The sequence below is a fragment of the Lutjanus erythropterus genome, chromosome 6, assembly GCF_056507025.1.
Source record: "Lutjanus erythropterus isolate fLutEry1 chromosome 6, fLutEry1.hap2, whole genome shotgun sequence".
Taxonomy (NCBI): domain Eukaryota; kingdom Metazoa; phylum Chordata; class Actinopteri; order Lutjaniformes; family Lutjanidae; genus Lutjanus; species Lutjanus erythropterus.
Window position 1 is genome coordinate 23,672,993 of NC_139322.1, and position 20,079 is coordinate 23,693,071.

At 38.2% G+C, this 20,079-nt stretch overlaps 1 protein-coding gene across 1 annotated transcript; it reads left to right on the forward strand.

The window, feature by feature from the left end:
• Positions 1-5,338: 5,338 nt before the first annotated feature.
• On the forward strand, positions 5,339-19,825 carry galnt6 (UDP-N-acetyl-alpha-D-galactosamine:polypeptide N-acetylgalactosaminyltransferase 6 (GalNAc-T6)). The gene is made up of 11 exons (XM_084721263.1): positions 5,339-5,538; positions 9,263-9,762; positions 11,696-11,868; positions 14,125-14,274; positions 16,248-16,482; positions 16,572-16,689; positions 17,354-17,554; positions 17,717-17,848; positions 17,951-18,052; positions 18,156-18,314; positions 19,231-19,825. The coding sequence occupies exons 2-11, from the start codon at positions 9,287-9,289 to the stop codon at positions 19,342-19,344; spliced, it is 1,860 nt and encodes a 619-aa protein (XP_084577389.1). The 5' UTR covers positions 5,339-5,538; positions 9,263-9,286; the 3' UTR covers positions 19,345-19,825.
• Positions 19,826-20,079: the final 254 nt, after the last annotated feature.

Sequence of the window (20,079 nt, forward strand, 5' to 3'; positions counted from 1 at the left end):
GAGAGATCACGAAGCCCAGTTGCCTTAGAACGGAAGTGGCTATGCTTGTCTTTATGAGCAATAGTACAAGTATTTCATCTGGAGTCGTTTATTTATTTTCGTGCGGATGGATTTTTGAGATGACCTTGTACAAAAAAGAAAACACATATATACAAAAAAAAAAACTATGTTACTTAAAAGAAAATATGCAAGGACAAACATGAAGGATGAAAATGACCAAAGAACAAATGTTTGATATGAAACACACTAATGATTCTGTTCAACAGTAACCTTAAGTAATTTATTCATATTTTGACAGCAGAGGCCACGGTAACGTCACTGTCGTTGATAGTGACAAACACTTTTTTTGTCATGAACTTATTCATGAAGGAGAACACACACACGCACACATACGCAGATAGAAAACACTCACAGTAACCTTGGCTTGGACTGGCTGTGTTTCTTATCAGGGCCTTCTTTGTTTCTTCCAGTCTGGACACGAGGCTGATTGATTACTCGCTCCCTGCAATGTATTTTTGGTTGAAGCCAAAAACAAGAGGTGTGAAATGAAGAAAGAACATTTGCATTAGTATGACGGTACTGAAGAGAGATTGTTAAACTGGGTTACACTTTATTTGAAGGGGCGTGCATAAGACTGTCATTATATTGTCATAACCATGTCATGACACCTGCCATGAACTGGAAAGAGTCTTTTTGAAGGTTTGACTGTTGTCATCAAGTGTCATTTGGTCAATTATGTCACTTTTAATGCAAAGTTTACATTTTTTTTTAAATGTCTTTGTTATAACAACTTGACAGCAATTAAGCCAATAATGTCTTTGTTATGACAGATTGACATAAATCAAGCCAATGATGTCTTTGTTATGGCAACTTCACTTTAACACATTAACCAAGAAACCAATATCTCTGTTAGGACAAAACCAAACCACTTATGACAATATAATGTCATATATAATAATATAATGTCAAACTTAAACTTTTTTTTTTTTTTTTAAGTTTGATAATGTCAAACTGTCATGATAAAGACATTGATAGGTTGTTTTGTAATGGTTAATGTGAAGTTGCCATAACAAAGACATTTTTGTCTTGCTCATTGTCAAGTTGTCATAACAAAGATGTTATTGGCTTGGTTAATGTCATGTTGTAATAACAAAGAACAGTGTCACGAACAGTATCAGCTTTGCATTAAAAGTAACATACCTGACCAAATAGCAGTTAATGATGACAGTCATAAACATTCATAGACTCCTAGATGTTCATGACAGCTGTCATGACATGATTATAACAGTGTAATGACAGGCTTATGCACACTCAAATAATAATAGTGTTACCTTAAACTGTTATGATACATTTTATATAAGTGTGTGTGTGTGTGTGTGTGTGTGTGTGTGTGTGTGTGTGTGTGTGTGTGTGTGTGTGTGTGCCGTATGTATGCATGTTTGGGTGTGTGTGTGTGTGTGTGTGCCGTATGTATGCGTGTTTGTGTGTGTGTGTGTGTGTGTGTGTGTGTCGTATGCATGCATGTGTGGGTGTGTGTGTATGTACGGATGTGAGCACACGTAGCTCAATGCTGATCTTTATCTATAAAGGGGCATACTGTAACTTTTCACTGTGAGGTTTTTATGATACTGTATGACAATGCTTTCTTGCCAAACTGGTTGCTGCAAGGCATGTTTTATATTATCCTTCAGAGTTGTGTGCCCATTCCTGATTTCTTGTGTCAAATGATCCTTTGAAGAGAATTATGTCAACAGCGCCTTTTACTGGACTGTGATTTTGACTGATTTCATTCCAACTTAAATAAGACAAAGCCTATGAAACATATATATTTTGGATTGTGTTCCATCATGTGAACATAAACTGGTTTCCTGACAGTTTCAGGATTATCTGATCACAAATATTGCCTTGAGATTATTCAGTTCCCAGGTCCATGTACTTCATGGGCCAATATTCACAACTTTACACAACAGTATTTGACCCAGGCTGGTTTTACTTGGCACATGGAGGCTTGAAACCCCCCAAAATTCAACAATTTCAAACGCCATTTTCCCCAAATGTTACACTCAGGGTGGGATGCTGTGAAATCGTACTGCTGTGTTCCAGGTTGTAAACCTTGTACAGCATAAACAGCATATTTGATAACCCATTCAGCCACCTCCTAGCTAACATTAGCATTTGATAGTTTTACACGATACAATAGGAAAGGCAGAAATCAATTCTAAAATATCAATGCACATTTTGGACACATCTGTTTAAGCCTGGAAGTAAAATGCTAATCAAACTTGTAATGTGAGCTAATGTTAATGTTCGCTGTCTTGCTGTCTCTTTAGCTGACCTCAGAAGTGTTATTTTTAAGTCAGTAACTTTGTGCGACGTTATGCTCACTGGAACAGACTGTGCAGCGTTCCTACATATTACATCAAACACAAAAGTTTTATAAGGAAAAGTGTAAAATCAGACTGTTCTAACCCAACATACTCATAATACTGAGACAACAAGACAGTTAACATTTACGTTAATCTACACTGCAAGCTTGATGACATCCAGTCTGTTTTACTTCCAGCTATAAATAAATGTTTCCAAGATGTGTGTTGATATTTTAGAATTAATTTATCAAATTTATCTTCTCTCATGTAACACTGGCAAATTGTAACGTTAGCTAGGAAGTGGTTGAATGCTAACATTAGTTGCCCTACCATTATCAGATATGTTGTTTTATTTTGAAATATGCCCAATGTCCCTGCCAATTTTCACTATCCATTGTCTTTACAGTTGCTGATAATTCAGAAAGTGGTGAAACAATAAAAAAAAAAATCAGATTCTCTATGTTTGTACATCTTGTAACCTGGAACACAGCAGTACGACGTTTGAGATTCCCAGTCTGAGCATGATGCCAGAGGAAAATGTCCACCGTTTGAATATGATGAAATAATTGTTCAAAACAATAACGATATGAATGTATGTAATAATGGATATTTTTTTCCACATTGAAACTACTACTGAAGAAAACAACCACTCTTTACATTGCCTTGGGTATTGAAGGAAGGAACTTAATCATTGTACTCGAGGCCCTTTACACCTGGTGTTGATATGCTCACTTTTCTGTCTGAGCCTAAAGATGTTGCCTCCATAGGCCACAAAAATGATCCTCACTTTTGCTTATCCCTCTCTATCCTTTAAATGAAAGGTCAACTAAACACTGTTGCATTTTTCCTTTAAAAAGTGGCAGCGTTTAAGAAATAGTGCAATGATTGATTTGATTAATTTCCCCCTTGGATAGAAATCAATAAAAGGCTGTTTTTTGCATTGAATGTGTTTATTGGATTCATTGTTTCTACTGATGCCCTTGGATCTCTACTGTACAGTAGAGACAACAGTGATCAATGGCACTGGTTCCAAACCTAGAGGTCCCAACCCCCACTAGAGGTCGCCAAAGCCTCACCGGGGTCATGAGGTCTTCTTTCTTTTAGGGGTGTACAGGCCTGTATCTCAGCATTTCATTCAATTCTGTGAGGAAAAATAAAGTAAAATGTTCTTTTTAAAGTTCATCTTATTATGTAAGATATTTTTAAAAATCTCAGGATAAGGACATGGTGAAGACCTGAACACAAGTTATATTCACAGATCCTAAACATCCTCATCCTGTATTAGTGAAAACACACATTTAAAAACAACTAAAGGCATAAAATAGCCTAAAAAAAAAAACCCTAACCCTAACCCTGTTCTGTTATAATTATGTATTGAATATAGCATGAAATTTCCCATCTAGCCGTGTTGACAAGAATAAATAATAATAATTTAAAAAAAGAAAATAAATATATGATTATTATTGTTTCAGAAAATGCCAGTCAATATTTCAGACATCGAACACTTAATCCACAACAATGGATGAAAAATCAAATAAACACAACCTCCCCAGCAGTTCATTTCAGAACTGTTTATCCTGGTTAGAAGTGCTCTGTTTGTTTGGCTTTAATTTAGCTCTCATGTCAATCAGCAGCCTGCAATCAAGATTTCTCCCTGTGACAGTAACCTGAGAGACGCCTCCTTCTCATTTTCTGAATAAATCAGTCTACAGTTTCAAGAGGGTGATACAGGAGAGAGTATTTAATTGCTTGCACATGAATAATGAATTTCTGTTGAGGTAATGGCGATGTTCACTTACAGCACTCTATGCTGAACATTAATTAAGCAACATAAATTCCTCGTAATCCCTGATGAAAAAAGCACTAATGTGTAGTATAATAGGCTGATGATACAGGGACTTGTAATGTGTCTGTAATATAAACCAGTACAGTGGTTCTCAGCCTTTTAGAGTCATGGCCCTTCAGAGTAATCAGGCTGGTGTTTGTGACCTCCACAATAAATCAATTTTTTGATAATGAGCAAAACTGGATATATCTCTTTGGTTAACATGAGGCACAAAAGTGGCAAAATAAAAAAGAGTTTGTGTGTCCAATCATAACTGTGTACACACACTTGAACTCTCTCAGACAGAGTAAATTAAATCTATCTGAAGGCAAATTACATCACTGGTACATGTGATGTCATGTAAAAACCACTCCCCAGTCTAAAGTCTTCATAACCATTTCATGACTCCTTGAAAATTATCCCACAATTCCCTTGGGGGTCCTGACCCTCAAAGGAATTGTGAGATATAGTTAAGTAGGTTTTTTGTTTGTTTTTTGATTTTTTTTTATACTGTGATTTTTGTATCATCAATATTCAAAAATATTTTTTCTCTAGTAGCTGCGTGATATCTGCACAATAGGCTATTTGAAATTTTATTGGAATTTTGTTGTTTCTTTTTTGAATTTTTGCCTTTCTTTGATTTCTTTCATTTTTTGCTCATTTATTTATTTAGTTGTTTTTGGGGGGTTTTTTTTAAATAATTTTGTGTTTTTTTAATTCTGTGGTGGGGTTTTTTTTTGTATCTTTTTGATTTTTGTATCAAATATTTTTACCTCTGGTTTGTTTTGACAAATTTGTTCTTATTTATTTAGGTTTATTTGTTTTTGTTTTTCCACGTTTTTTTTTTTTTTTAGTTTTTTTTACTTGATTTTTGTATCATATGAACATTTTTACCTCTAGTAGCCGCATGATATGTGCACAATATCTTAAATTTGACGCACTTTTTGTTTGTGTTTGTTTGTGTTTGCTTGTTTGTTTTGTGTTTTACTTTTTATTTACTCCGTAGTTGTTTTTTTAATTGTATTTTTGGTTATTTTCTGCATGGGGCCTGTGCTGTGTTTTCATTGGAAGCCCTGTAAGACGCGGTGTAAGACGCGCGCGTCCAGCAGGGGACTCACTCCAGCTAATCATTTCAACAAATGGCACCTGTTCGTTTTAAAGGAAAAGCCGGGAGGCCACCACGGAACTGCTGCCGCTGTATCCTGGTTAGGTCAAAACTCCCGTCTGACAACGTCAAAAAACCAGACAGACCGCAGCAGCCTGCGCATTTGTCAAGTTTTCACGCAAACACAGAAATCTGTCATCGAGCGGAACAGGTGAAGGCGACAACTGCTCGTCTGTCTGATGGTAAGTGGCGATATTTTAAAGAGACAGAAACATTTAATATTGAACTTTCAGCAGCGTCTCGGTGTCATTTGTGTCACTGACTGCCAGGTCTCGTTGGTCTGTCAAATATATGATTTTTAGAGCCGCTAAAAGAGATAAAAACGTGTTGTTAAGAGCCTTCAGTGGGCCTGCAGAAGCAGAATAGTTTCAATTAACTCTTCCTCATTTCGCTTTAGTGCGTCGCTGAGTTGAATGACTTTTGTGAGTGCTCAGCATCTTTTATTGAAAATCCTGTTTGTCTGCTTGTGCTTCAAGTTGCTCTCAGCTGTAAGGAAGTGTGGAGTTGATTTGTTTTATATGCAAAATATTTCTAACACCTCTCTTCATCATAATACAGACAGTTGGCTCGTTGGGGCAAAACTTGATATCAGTTTGGCAGTCAGTCCAGATTTACAGGCTCTCATAATGGGCTGGTCAATATATCAGTATTCTGATTTCAGACTAGATATTGCCTAAGTGTTGTCTTTTCCTGGTCAGGCTGCATTACAGTAATTTTATGAACTCGTCAAACTCTTCTAGCTGTTCTATTATTTGCCTTTATATTCTTATCATTAATATTGGTATTAAGGTATTTGGGCAAAAATATTGGGATATTTGTGTTTGTCCATATTCCCCAGCCCTAATACTGAATGAATTATTTAACTTTATTTATTATTTTCTAAATATATGTTATTGATTTTCAAAGTATTTATCTCACGAGAGCAGGAGATACAAAACTGTAAAAATGTATATATGACTTCAATTAATTCCTTACAAAATGCAAAGAAGTCCTATTTATCAAGTATATATCAACCTGATTCGATCATCTGCAGAGCCAGACAGATACTTCATCTCATATCTCATATTATCAGCTGTATCTGTCTATATCAATATTAGCCTATGTGTTGTCTGATATATATATGTACATATACATTACACACATACGGATACAATTATTAAAGCTACCAGTGAAAGTTTAGTTTCTCAGTTTCATTGCCTTGATGTGATTTTATATGTCACTGCCCTGTAAAAACCACTTATCCCCAAATTTTGTGATTTTGAATTTTCTGCCAAAACTGAAGGAGGGAGTACTCCTTTATCAGTTGAGACACTTCTCTTATTTTTTTAAGCTGAACAAACCATTCGCAAAGACAATGGATCATCTGAAAAATGCAAAGCTAAAAACATGGCTGGTTTTTTAGCCCCTGAAAACATTTTTCATTGAACAGCGACAATATATTAATAAAGAATATAGTCTCTTATATCAATATCAGGATTTGCTTTCATCCCCAGAAATCCAGAATAGGATAGTGCCAATAATTTAATACAAAGAAGCACTATCCATCAAATACGTAATGGTCTCATTTTTAAGGTTGTCTGACCAGATACTTTTCATTCCTCCTCCTCCTTTTACACAACTGTAGTGAGTGATAGTAAACTGGATTAACTGGTTACCTGTCAGAGACAAATGCACAGTGGACTGTGGCTGGTTCCCTTTTCTGGAACGCATAAAAAGAGTGTCCTCTTGAATGAATTATGAAGGAGGCTGGCTTGAGAATAGAGTAAATTAATTATGACCAAGTAAGAGTGAGTCTCTAACTGAACAGTGATCACCTAAGCATGTGCAGATGTCCTACATTGCGACGATATCCTGTTTCACATGGCAGGAAACAGCCTCTTACTGTGCCAAGGCTCTGTGATGTTATGGTACTGTCACGCGCCATGTAGCAAACTGTATTTCCTGTAGCGGCTGACGGATGATCATTACTGGTGATGTGCCCTTGGAGCAGGTGTCTAAGCGAGCAAGGTGTGGTGCGTCACTCATTAACCAGTGTGGGAGCTGCAAGGTGAGCCAGCAGTGTTGCAGCCCACCTGCTGCCACGTGGGTCCAGGAGGACTGAGGCCTTAGCAGGTGAATTCAGGTGTTTACTGAGAGGTGTGGTATGTTTATTTGCGCCTCCCTGTTCTCTTTCCACCCGCCCAGTGGGACTGTTCCCCAAAGAGACAGGGAGGGAGGAGCAAGGTTGGTTAGATTTCCTGCTGCTATGACTCTTACACAGAGGCACAAACCAGTTTAAAGCATTTCCATTGTGCTTGTCGTCTTTTTTGCTACAGGAATAATTCGCTGATTGTTTGGTGAGTTTAAGAAGGTAAGGGTTGACGAAGGGTGGCTTTTGAATGAAGTGTTTTTCAGGGACCAGCTGAAACTAAGGCTGTAATGATTAATCAATTAGTTGTCAACTATTAAATTAATTTTCCAAGAAAAAAATCAAAATTCTTTGATTTCAGCATCTGAAATGTGAATATTTTATGGTTTCTTTACTCCACTCTGACACTGAATTTAACATCTTTGGGTTTTGGGACAAAAAATGCATATTCTTATCTCTAGTGCTGTTAATCTCTCTAGATTGTTTTGGTGTGAGTTTCAGAGATATGAGACATGTCTGCTTTCTCTCCAGTTTAATGGGACAAATGGCACTCGGTCTCTGGTGCTCAAAGCCCCAAAAAAATACATTTGAAAACCATTGTCTCTTAAAAAAATATGGCCTCGTTACTCAAGTTAATTCGCAGACCTTGCTGTGAGCAGCTTTATGTTGGAACTACTTTCTTTCCATGACAGATTCTACCGGAACTACTTTCTTTGCGCTAGAAAGAAAATAGTTCCAATATGAAACTGCTCCCAAGAGTGTCTGTGAGTGTCTTATCTAGAGTCACAATTTCCAGAAAGAGACACTGGTGTTAAAATGTTTTTTGTTTTTTGTTGATTTTTGATGCTTTGAGTAGCACAAGTCAAGTGCTATCTAGCTCCATTATATTTGAGAGAAGAGACACATATGTGGCTGATATCTCCAAATCTCTGTAACTTACACCAAAACTATGGCTAACCAGTTATCAACTACTGAGCCCCACTGTAAGATCATGATCTAAAACTCTTCTGTATTTGAGGTTGCTGTAAGCCAGGAGTTGTTGTGGTAGAGAAAATAAAAGGAAGTAGTTACTGCTGGTCATTGCAGTACATCCTTGTATTATTTTCTTATTAAGACGTTCAGTTACATTAGTGACAGTGATGGTTCTTTTCTGCAGGCTGCTATTAGTGTGTTTCTTTCATTTATGCCGTTGTTATTGCACTATTGTTTTGTTAGCTTAGCTTCCTTAGCCCAGCTAGCTGGCTAACTTTGTATAGCCCCCTCTCCCCCAGCAAATAACCATATCATCGTCCATTGTGATGTTTGATTTTGGCCATTGTCATTTGCCAATTCAGTAGACATTGCCCAATCATAAAAAATAGTGGGGATGTTAATGATTAATCAGTATTTGATTAATCACTAGAATTTAAAAATATATTAATCGAGTCTAGAAATGGTAGTAACTGCACCTCATTTCTCACTGATTTGTTTGTTAAATATGAAAACTTAAATTAAACAAAATGAGGAAAACATGAGAAGACATCCAGAAAAATAAGAATAATTACTAATGATTAATCAGTTTGTAGTGTTCAACTAATGGTTAAGTAACATGCACAAACTTTGCAGCCCTATTAAATAGAATCACAGGCCAGAGGTATGTGTTTTTGATTTTGGGGTGAACTGTCCCTTTAATCATTAGTCACAGCCCTTGTTGAAACGCTCACATAGTATGCACAGACATTTTATAGCCTGCCTCCTGGGATTTATTTTTTGTTTTTTGTTTTTTCTACTTTTAACAGCATTTAGGACATCCAATCTGAAACATGCGTCTGTTCCTGCGCCGCCGTATGTCCCCTCTAAAGCTGGCGATGCTCGGGGGGACCCTCTTCCTTGTGGCTCTTGTCATTCTCCAGCGGGACGTTGGATCCTCGCCTGTTGGTGACCCCTGGTTTCAGGAGCTGGTGGACAGGAAAGACAAGGTGATGGTCATGGTGCGTGACGCCGTCAGAGGCTTCCAGATCGGAGCTCCAGAGCCGCCACCGGCACAGGAGCAGCCCACCCAGGACGTGAAGTGCCCCGCTGGATTCTACACTCAAGCTGAGCTCAAACCTCACCTGGAGAGACCACCTCAGGACCCAAATGGCCCCGGGGCTGATGGGAGGGCATTTCAGAATGACCACATGAGCCCAGAAGAGGAGAAGGAGAAGGAGGAGGGTATGACGCGGCACTGTTTCAACCAGTTTGCCAGCGACCGCATCTCGCTTAGCCGTAGTCTTGGGGATGACACGAGGCCTCCAGAGTAAGAACATGTTCTCAAAATAAACTCAGATAGTTTGGACTTAATCACTGGTTTTCCAACCAGTGTGCTGACATGTACACAGCAGGCCAGATAATACCCAGCTGGGGTCACGCTCAGAGCAGTGAATTATTTACATGAATTTTCATATTGAGCTCTCTATTATCCTGCAAAATCACTATACAGCAACTGAGTGTCGCAAAGCAGCGTGCACCTGTCAGTTAGTGGTTGGAAGATGTTAGGGTTCAATGTTAGTGTATTTTCTTTCTTTTTTTTCATTTGCTTTGTCAGGAAGTGGGCCAGAAATCGTCTTGTCAGAAAATTTTTACTTGCCCCCTGTACAAACTGTTTTATTTATTAGCCGGTTATGAAATAACAACAAAGACTAAAGTTACTTGTCATGTTTAATCGAGGGCTGCAAATGTTAGAAAATAGTGAAAAATCAGTTTCTCAAAGTCCAAGGTGATCATATGTCAGTCCAAAACCCAAAGATATTCAGTTTAATAAGATAAACTGATAAAACCAGGAAATCTACATGTTTGAGAGGCTGAAAACAGTATTTTCCTCCAACTTTGCATTTTATTTGCCAAAGGCAAATGGGCAATCTGTACTGTTGAGTTGTGGACACCTCTCGATTATGGGTGTAAATCACAAGTTTTATTACAATATGATATTATATTGATTACGATAACAGTATGATATTTTCTGATATCACAAAGTCTGTCACAATATTGATTTTGTTTCAATTCAGGGCCTGCGATCAATATCATGCCCATTCAGTTATATTTATCTTATCTCACAAAATACAACTAAATTTTGATACAGCAATTTTATGACTGAACTCTTTCAGGCATTTCTGACACGGACATGATGTGGGAATTTCAAAATAAAGGCACATCTTAAAGATACTGGATTATTGAACATTGAATCGATATATCGATCCAGATCATTGCACCCCTACTCATGATTTGATGGATTTTGCTGCATCAAAAATTCTATACATAATTTATTTTTTCCAAATGTGTAACTACATGCTGCTTTTAAAACATAGTGTATTTGTGACAGTCCATTAACATTACAACTGAAATAAAACGTTTTATTTACTTCCATTATCTTTTAATGTCAGACATTTGCTGGGTCCAGATTCTTAAATGTGAGGATTTGTTGCTTTTCTTTGTCATTTATGGTAGTAACTGAAGAGACTTTGAGTTTTGGACTGTTGGTTGGACAAAAGAAGCATTTTATAGACTAGATGATTGATCAAGTTAATCGTGGAAAGTAATTGTCAGATTAATCAATAATGAAAATAATTGGTAGCTGCTGCCCTAAACTTCATAGAAGCCAAAATGCTTCCATAGGTTTGCTTTTAAGTCAGTGGGTGCTCATGCTCAGCCATCGTCATCAAAACTCAAGAAGTAGCCTAGTGTAGAACAAAAACACGTTTGTTTATGGTCAGTACATCTCACCATCTTATTGAATCAGTTATAAGGAACATACAGACAGGTCTTACAGGCGATCATAATGTCAGGAGATGGGTTTTAAATTTCCAATTATTGACTTTTCTGCAGTTAACCATAATCTTTAAAGAATCAAGATGCATCTAAGAATCTATTCCCCACCCCACCCCCATCCCTAATGTCAGTAGTATTCTGAATAAATGAGACTGATTATATGTGTGGTAGACTTCTGAACATATCACAAGCTTGAAAGCCCTTGAGTTGTTTGCGTTTTCAAGTGGCTTTTTAAATGAACTGATTATTTATGGCTGTTTGCACATGGTGCTGTTTTAGTGTTAGTGGGCAGACCTTGAATATCTGCAAACAATGCTCTGTTATACGTGGCACTGCTGTGACAGTCATTTTATCAGATACGCCTCTCACTTTTGCACACTCCTTTATCTTTGTGTCTGTGGTTTGACGTGACTCTCCTCGCTCAGGTGCGTGGAGAGGAAGTTTCGCCGCTGTCCTCCTCTGCCTACCACCAGTGTTATTATTGTCTTCCACAATGAGGCTTGGTCCACCCTCCTCAGGACGGTCTACAGCGTCCTGCACACGTCGCCTGCCATCCTGCTTAAAGAGATCATCCTGGTAGATGACGCCAGTGTTGCAGGTGTGAAAAATGTGAACACACACAATGACAAAATATGGTTAAAAACTCTCTGACGGGAAAATATGTTTGATGGCTGGCTGAAACTACAGTTTTGTTATGTAAGGATATGTTTCTTGAAAGACACTCACCTTACAGTTCATTTGCATACATAAAATATATCAGCACTTCCAGTCACGTATGAAAACCAATTTAAAAGAAAGGAAAAGGAAAGATACACAGCTACACACAAATATACCTGTAATAAAAAGATACCTGTAATAAAATTCATCAACATCAATTTAAATATACAAGTGAAATAGTAAAGACATATATGACATATTAATTGAAACATAACCTGTTGTAGTGGCAATTAATAAAAACAGAAACTGAAGAAGTCATAAAATGAATGAATAAAAATAAACATGCACATATTCTGAACATAGGCATGTACTGACTCACAAATGCACCAGACATAAGCAGGATTAGAAGAAATGAAAGTACAGCACCAAATTGTGTTTTAAATAGATTTAATGGTGAAAAGAAAACCCACCCTTCAATGATGTGAAGATAAAACTGACACTTGAACTCACTGCGTATGTTTCACAGCACAGTGAGCAACAGTGAAGAGACATTTTTAAACAACATGATAGAAAATCACCAGGAAGCCCTATAAGATACAAACATGGAAAATGTATAAGTAATTTATCAGTTAAGTTGACCTTCAGAGTGTTAAGAGCACCATTCCAGTCACTGTAAACCATGAGCTTTGATAAGACAACCCAGAATGATCTTGATGCTTTCTAATGGCATGCACACACAGTAACAGCAGAAGAGACAGAAGTTTAACATGAAACATGAAACAACAGTTAACAGTCATAAATGACTGTGTACCTTACTACATCCACAAGGCTATGCTCTGGCGAAATGCAAATAACAGTGGTGAGCATGAAGTTGTCGGCAGACTCTGCAAGGGGACCGCCTCCTCAGGGAGAGCTGGCCAAAGTGACAGTTATGATAAAAGAAACCTATCGTTGATGTCCAAGTGCAGCTTTGTAAAATGTTTGCATAGGGAAAAAAAATCTAACATGTTAAGGGTTATGGCTTAACTGTGCAAACACTGTCATACAGTACCACAGCAAAAATACTAAGCGCAAGTTAGGTTGTGCATCTGTCCACATCTGTCTGTGTATTCATCCCTTCAAGAGAATATTCAGGTTGCATGGACTGTGTGTCTCCATGTGCATCTTGACACTCTGTGACATGTGGGTGTGGTGATTATTAAATACTCTCTCAGCCAGTCACATCACTGGTCTCACACCGTGTAGCCGTACCAGTCACAGTTATTAATGACAGCAAACAGGAAATGTCTTCTTATTACCTCAATTAACTGATATTTTATGGTTTTAAACATGTGGCAATGAAAAAGTACTGAAGTATCAATACTTTTGACAATATAGAACTCATTTTGTGTGCCATGACTGTAGAGCTGAATCTAATCTCATGTAAAACGCAAATCAGGGTTTCTGTAGTGTTTCAAGCAACACCTGTAGTGCTGACACCTGATATTTTAGGTGTCATCATTTCAGTTCTTGTACTGAAAGAAAATAATAATTCACCACAGATATAATTAACAATTTTTGACAGTTTCTGAACAGAAAAATAACTTTCTTCTACTGTCTTGATGTTCATTTATCAGGTCAGTTTTGCAAGCCGTTTTAACACCTTAAATACACACTCCATTGTTAACACTAGCCAGACCACCCTGCAGAGTAAAGCAGGTCTAAAAATGACTTGAGTCATTCACACTGCTATATGTATTGTTCTTAAGCATGTAGTGTCTATTAATGTTCACTGAGCTCTGTCAGTCATAAACTAATGTGCTGTTACCCTCAGCTGCATCTGCACGTTTGTTACTATACCCAAACTTCCCTTTTTTCTGTCAGAGCAGTAGCTCTCTGTCATAACGTTTACACATGTGGTTGGTGGATTTACTTAGTCTGAAACTTATGACAAATGTGCAGCATGCATTGTGGTCATAACTGTTCATAGAAGGGAAGTGTGACCCAGTTTTACCAGCAAGGTTTCCACTTCGCTGCTATTTCTTCTGGAAGTGGTCTCACAGATGTAAATATGGTTGTATGATTTTCTATTTCTTTTCTGAGGCAGCAAGCTGCTTTATTAAACCAGGATGAAAATAAGTCTGTGTGGTTCAAAGCATGCTCCCTTGCATGAAGACAAGGTGAAAGAAACATGATAATGTTGTTTTTATTCCTTCAGAGCACCTGAAGAGCCAACTAGAAGAATACATACGTCAGCTGAAGATTGTCCGTGTAGTGAGGCAGCCAGAGAGGAAGGGTCTCATCACTGCCAGGCTGCTGGGTGCCAGTATCGCTACGGGCGAAGTGCTCACCTTCTTGGACGCACACTGTGAGAACACACACACAGAATCACAACATTACACAGGCCACAATGGCCGTTTTAAGCAGCTGTGTGTGTGCTGTTTTCCATCATTACTAAAAATGTTCACACTACTGCAAGTTTATAGGTTTGTTTGCACTGTATTATGGCACGATTTATATGAAATGAAGATCATGATTGTTTTGTCTAATATTAAGATTCATCCATCCATGATTTATCTGTCGTCTTGGGACAATTTAAAGCTTCATTTTCAGTAAAACTTTCAGTAGACATATAAATTATTAAATCAATATAATTTTAAATATATTTGTAGTAGAGCGACCTTAATTACAGCATGGTTGAAACAAATGTGTGTGTTTGGTCAGAATACGTACCTGTGATAAAAGAGTGCTTGATTTGAGTCACAAAGAAAGTACTTGGCACCTGACCAATTTATTTGAGGAAGCAAAGTCATTATTGTGATTGGCACATGGTTAATTGTGCAACACAACATCATTTTAAAATAATTGCAGCCTGAACACATCTCCTTCAGTCTTTAGCCACCTGCCATTGGCAATGCCTGCTTACTTTTCATTTGTATTAACCTGCATGTTTTAGATAGTTAGAGAGTTATATCTACCACAACAGTTAGGGCAACTTCGACATATTATGACTTTGTTGATGTCGCACATCATTGGAGATAATGATGCCAAAAATGTACGAAATAATTGCCACTTTGGACAGGGCCACTAGTAAAATCAGCTTTCTTTAATGAATATAACCTGTCAGTTTCATTAACGTAAGTGTAATTTACGGTGCTGTTAGATGGCTGCTAGACCTCCCTGTTAAAACAGGAGCATGCCTCCCTTTGTGTGGCAAGCAGGAGAGCAAACAGATTTCAAACAGCATTCAAAATGTTGTTTTTGAAAGCCAAAACACCAACAAATTCAGATTGAAGAAAAATACTTCTTCTATCTCTGGAGTTGTTGGAAGAGTTTGGATTAGCCGAGTCAGAAAACTCCACCGCTGGAATCTACAAATAGTTATAGTTCTAATGAAAACGGGTAGAAGTCGACGCTAAAGCATCGATTCTGATGCCTCCGCCTGCAACAGTTTCATACAACTGTGACTTTTTGTGTTCCCTACACCTGATTGAAACCATTGATTCATTATAAATTCTATTTGCAAGTGTCCCAAGTTTGAGAATTATGGCTCTATTGATACTGTATACAGTTAATGAGAAAAGATTGCAAGGAAAGAGCTATTACCTTTATTGCCTTATAGTATCCAACATAGTTATTCAAAAATATATCAAAGTCAATAATCAGTTCATGTACCTGTTATAGAGTGTTAGCACACATTTGGTGCAAATCCGTCCACCCGTTCAAAAGTTATCGCGCAAACAAAAAGTCGGCCATCTTGAAAGCGTTGGTCTCCAAAATTTAATCAGTTCATATTCCTATGATAGAGTCTTAGCACACAAGATTTGGTGCAAATCCATCCACCCATTCAAAAGTTATCACGCAAACAAAAATCTGTGACGGACGGAAGGATGGACGCACTGACTCACGTACAGCCGGACAACCAGAGAACAGTATGCCTCCTGTCCGGCACCTTCAGCGGGCAGAGGCATAATAATATTAGTGTAGCTTAATCTTTATCAGCAACTGTGAGAAATTCTGTTAAATCCGGTGTGTCTGCACAGTTAAGATAAGCTTATCTTATCTTAACTGTGCAGAAATACCAGATTTTAACAGAATGAGTGGACATGCAAAAAAAACAAAACCAGCTGCCCAGTATTCAAATGTTGATTTGGAATTCGAATGTCAACATGAAGGACAAAGCTTTGGACTATTCGGTACAGCACTAAATGTAGTACCAGCATGTTCATGAAGCCAGGCTCCCATCATGACTCTCTACACAAGAACTGATGGTGGCAGTAAATAATTTCTTAGGTGAGATTAAGAAGCAGATATAAAGTCATCTCTCTCTCCTCTGTCTAGGTGAGTGTTTCCATGGTTGGCTGGAGCCCCTGTTGGCCCGCATTGTTGAGGAACCCACTGCTGTGGTTAGTCCAGAGATCACGACCATTGACCTCAATACCTTTGCTTTCAACAAGCCCGTCGCCACCAACCGCGCTTTCAACCGAGGCAACTTTGACTGGAGCCTGACTTTCGGCTGGGAGGCGATCCCAGAAGATGCAAAGAAGCTGCGCAAGGATGAAACCTACCCTGTAAAGTAAGACAGATCGTGCTGATTTCACCTCTTCGAGCATCCTGAATAATTTAAGTATCTAAAGCTTTTGTGTCTTCCCATGAAAATTTCAGAACACCTACCTTTGCCGGAGGTCTCTTCTCAATTTTGAAGTCGTACTTTGAGCACATCGGAACATATGATGACAAGATGGAGATCTGGGGCGGTGAGAATGTGGAGATGTCTTTCAGGGTCAGTCTCTTTATCTTTGTTCCCACAGTTCCACATATCCCTTAAGAAGTCATCCTGTCATTATCAGTTTTAAAATGAGCTGATCCAGATTTAAAATGAAGCAGAGTTCTGTTGCACAATTAAAAAACAATCTCAGTTTAGTGGTGTAAGCTTATATATATATATACATATATATATATATATATATATATATATATATATATATATATATATATAAATATAAAAAGGGATGGGAACGGTTAACTTTCAGTTGCTTTGTATTGCTTAGCATTGCATTGTTTTCTAGCTCGCTAAAAAATTAACAAAATGTTACACTGTTTGCTTGCAAAACTCTTATGTCTCGTCCTTTGAGGGAACCTTGCTGGCCAAATTATCAACTGGAGTGAACGAAAGAGGAGACATTAAATAAAAGTCAATTTGGTTGAGTCTGTCCCTTAACTTTATTTGAAGAACTGCTTGATCTGTCTCAAAAAGGCAGTCATAGTTAACAACCCTCAAGTGTACATTTAAAATTACTACTGGATCGCATTTTAAATTGAGTTAAAAGTTTTGGTGCAACAGGATTTAAAGTTAAACCATGATTTAATCAAATTTAAAACTGAATCCTTTTTTGAGCAACACGACGTTAGTCTGAATTTCTGCTTGTGTCAAATGTGATTCACAGGTGTGGCAGTGTGGGGGTCAGCTAGAGATCATCCCTTGTTCTGTGGTTGGCCATGTCTTCCGTACAAAGAGCCCCCACACTTTCCCCAAGGGCACAGAGGTCATCACTCGCAACCAGGTACGACTGGCTGAGGTCTGGATGGACGACTACAAGAAGATCTACTATCGCCGCAACAACAATGCTGAAGTTATGGCCAGAGAGGTCAGTGTGACCTGCTGACAGGAATGTGTGTTCAAATGTGAAACACACATAGATGCAATGCTGTTTTCTCCCTGCTGCAACAAGTTCATATGATACTGTAATTGTGAGCAGTTGTTTTGATTGTTTCTCAGAATTTTAAATACAGCCCCTTCACTTTTATAGAATAAGTATGGGGACATCTCTGACCGTCTGAAATTGAGAGAGAGGCTTCAGTGTAAGAACTTCACCTGGTATTTGAACACAGTCTACCCAGAGGCCTTTGTTCCAGACTTATCCCCAGAAAAGTTTGGAGCAGTGAGTCACGTTTCCCTTTATCAAGAATGTAACGCACACTGCACATGTTTTGCAACAGTGGCTGTATCTTACCGTTATTTTTTTGTCTGTGTTTGCGCTTAGCTTAGAAACGCAGGATCTCAAACCTGTCTGGATGTTGGAGAGAACAACCAGGGAGATAAACCTGTCATCATGTACCAGTGTCACAATATGGGAGGCAACCAGGTACAAAGACTCACTCACACAAATTAAAAATTAATAATTGGAGATAATGTCATGTTCTTTGGCACAGTTTGGTCTCTGATTGGCTGATTTTTGTCTTTTCTAGTACTTTGAATATTCGTCACATAAGGAGCTGCGTCATAACATTGGAAAGCAGCTGTGTCTTCATGCTACACCCCCTTCAGAGCAGGTGAAGATCGAGCTCTGTCAGCGGAAAGGGAAGGGCACCAGTTTGGCGCCACAGCAGGAGTGGATCTTTACAGAGGTGAGGAGCACTAAAGGAAAAGGATGTCATTTGGGGCATTCTGGGGAATGTGCCTATTTGCTTTCTTTCTGAGAGTTGGGTGAGTTTTCTAGTTTCTGGTTTTTACTTCCTGGTGGCTTATGGAGGGAAAATTCTTTTTGGGCCACAGGGGAATTTTTCACTGCAATTCAGCAAGTAAAAATGCACAGACAAATGAAACAAAGGGTGAAACCTCAACAAGCTAACTGATAACATAAGCAATATATTTTCAAATCAATTTATATGCATATTTATCATTTTAATTAAATATAGGCAAATATAATTGACATTGTCTTTTAACTGATGGTTTACCAGTTTAAAATGGGCGCTTTAATGGGTGCTGCCATTGTCGTGTGACGTCAGACAACTGCTTCTTCATGAAGTTGGCGTAGATGGGTTTCAGCTGAGTTCACAAGAAGGAACTCTCAACTTTGAGTGGTGTTTCGTTGTAATTTCTCTAGGTCAGAAATTCTAGTCTCTTGGTCAGAAATTTTCAAGTTCAGAGTTGTCTGGAATGCAGCATTAGCACTTCATAAAACCACAATTTGACATCTTTACACTTTGATTTTTGTATGGATTTTACAAATTAGATATAGTTTCAGAGGAGCTGGTTGGTGGATTTTTTATTTATTTATTTATTTATTTATTTATTTTACCTTCAGACAGAGTCAGGCTAGCTATTTCCCCCTGCTTCCAGTCTTTATGCTAAGCTAAGCTACGCAGCTGCTAGCTGTGCCCTTATATTTACTAAATATCCAACTCTTGGCAATAAGTAAGTAATTGAAATGTGAAATTGAGTTTGGAGTGGTTAAGGGAACAGCTCAAGTGTTATATGTTTATTTATTTATTTATTTAGGCCTCTGTATTGACTCTGCTTTTCTCTGATGTGACTCTCCAGGAAAATCTTCTGAAGAATCCCAGCAGTGGACTATGTTTACAGCTGAAAGGTAGCCAGATTCATATGGACCACTGTAACACTGCTGACCGCTACCAGTACTGGGCCTTCAGCTGACCTCCCAGTCCCTGTCAGGTGATCTCTGGCACCTTGTGCCCCCTCCTCAGACTCCGCTCCGAGGAGCCAACTCAACATTGATCCAGAAGGGCCTCATGCTGTGGAGCTCAGGGCATTTGGCCAAACTGAGTTGACAGTTAAAGATGGAGGAGATGGAGTAAAGACAGGCACATCTGTTGAAGACGCTTGGGTTGCTTTAGATTTATTTATGATGGAAACTCCGGATCTGAAGGTGGCTGGGGATAATCAAACAGAGTGTGGACTTTGTTTTCAGGAGTGGCAGCTCGACTGTGAGGCAGTCGCTGTCAACTACAGCGATCTTAATTCAGTGAATTTATACTCCAGTTTGGAAAATCACTATATAGTGACTTTTTTGTCTGACAGTGAATGTACAAATGTTGGAATATACACAACTTTTATTAAAGAATAAGAGATTTCTGTTTTTTTAAATAAAAAGTTCTACTTTGTTGTGTCAGACAAACATTTTTAACACCATATACAGTATATCTGAAAAAGCACTTCAGAAGGTTTTACAGTTCAAAGGGAAATGTGTTTGAATATGTGGAAATATATTTACTGTAATAAAGCAATCAATGACCATGATCTGTCATCAGAGATTAGAGAAACTTGCTAAGTTGAAACGCAAAATGATGGAGGTGGCCTGGTGGCTCAGTTGGTTGAACATGTGCCCTGTATACTCAGTCCTCTGCAGCAGCCGTGGGTTTGACTCCTGTC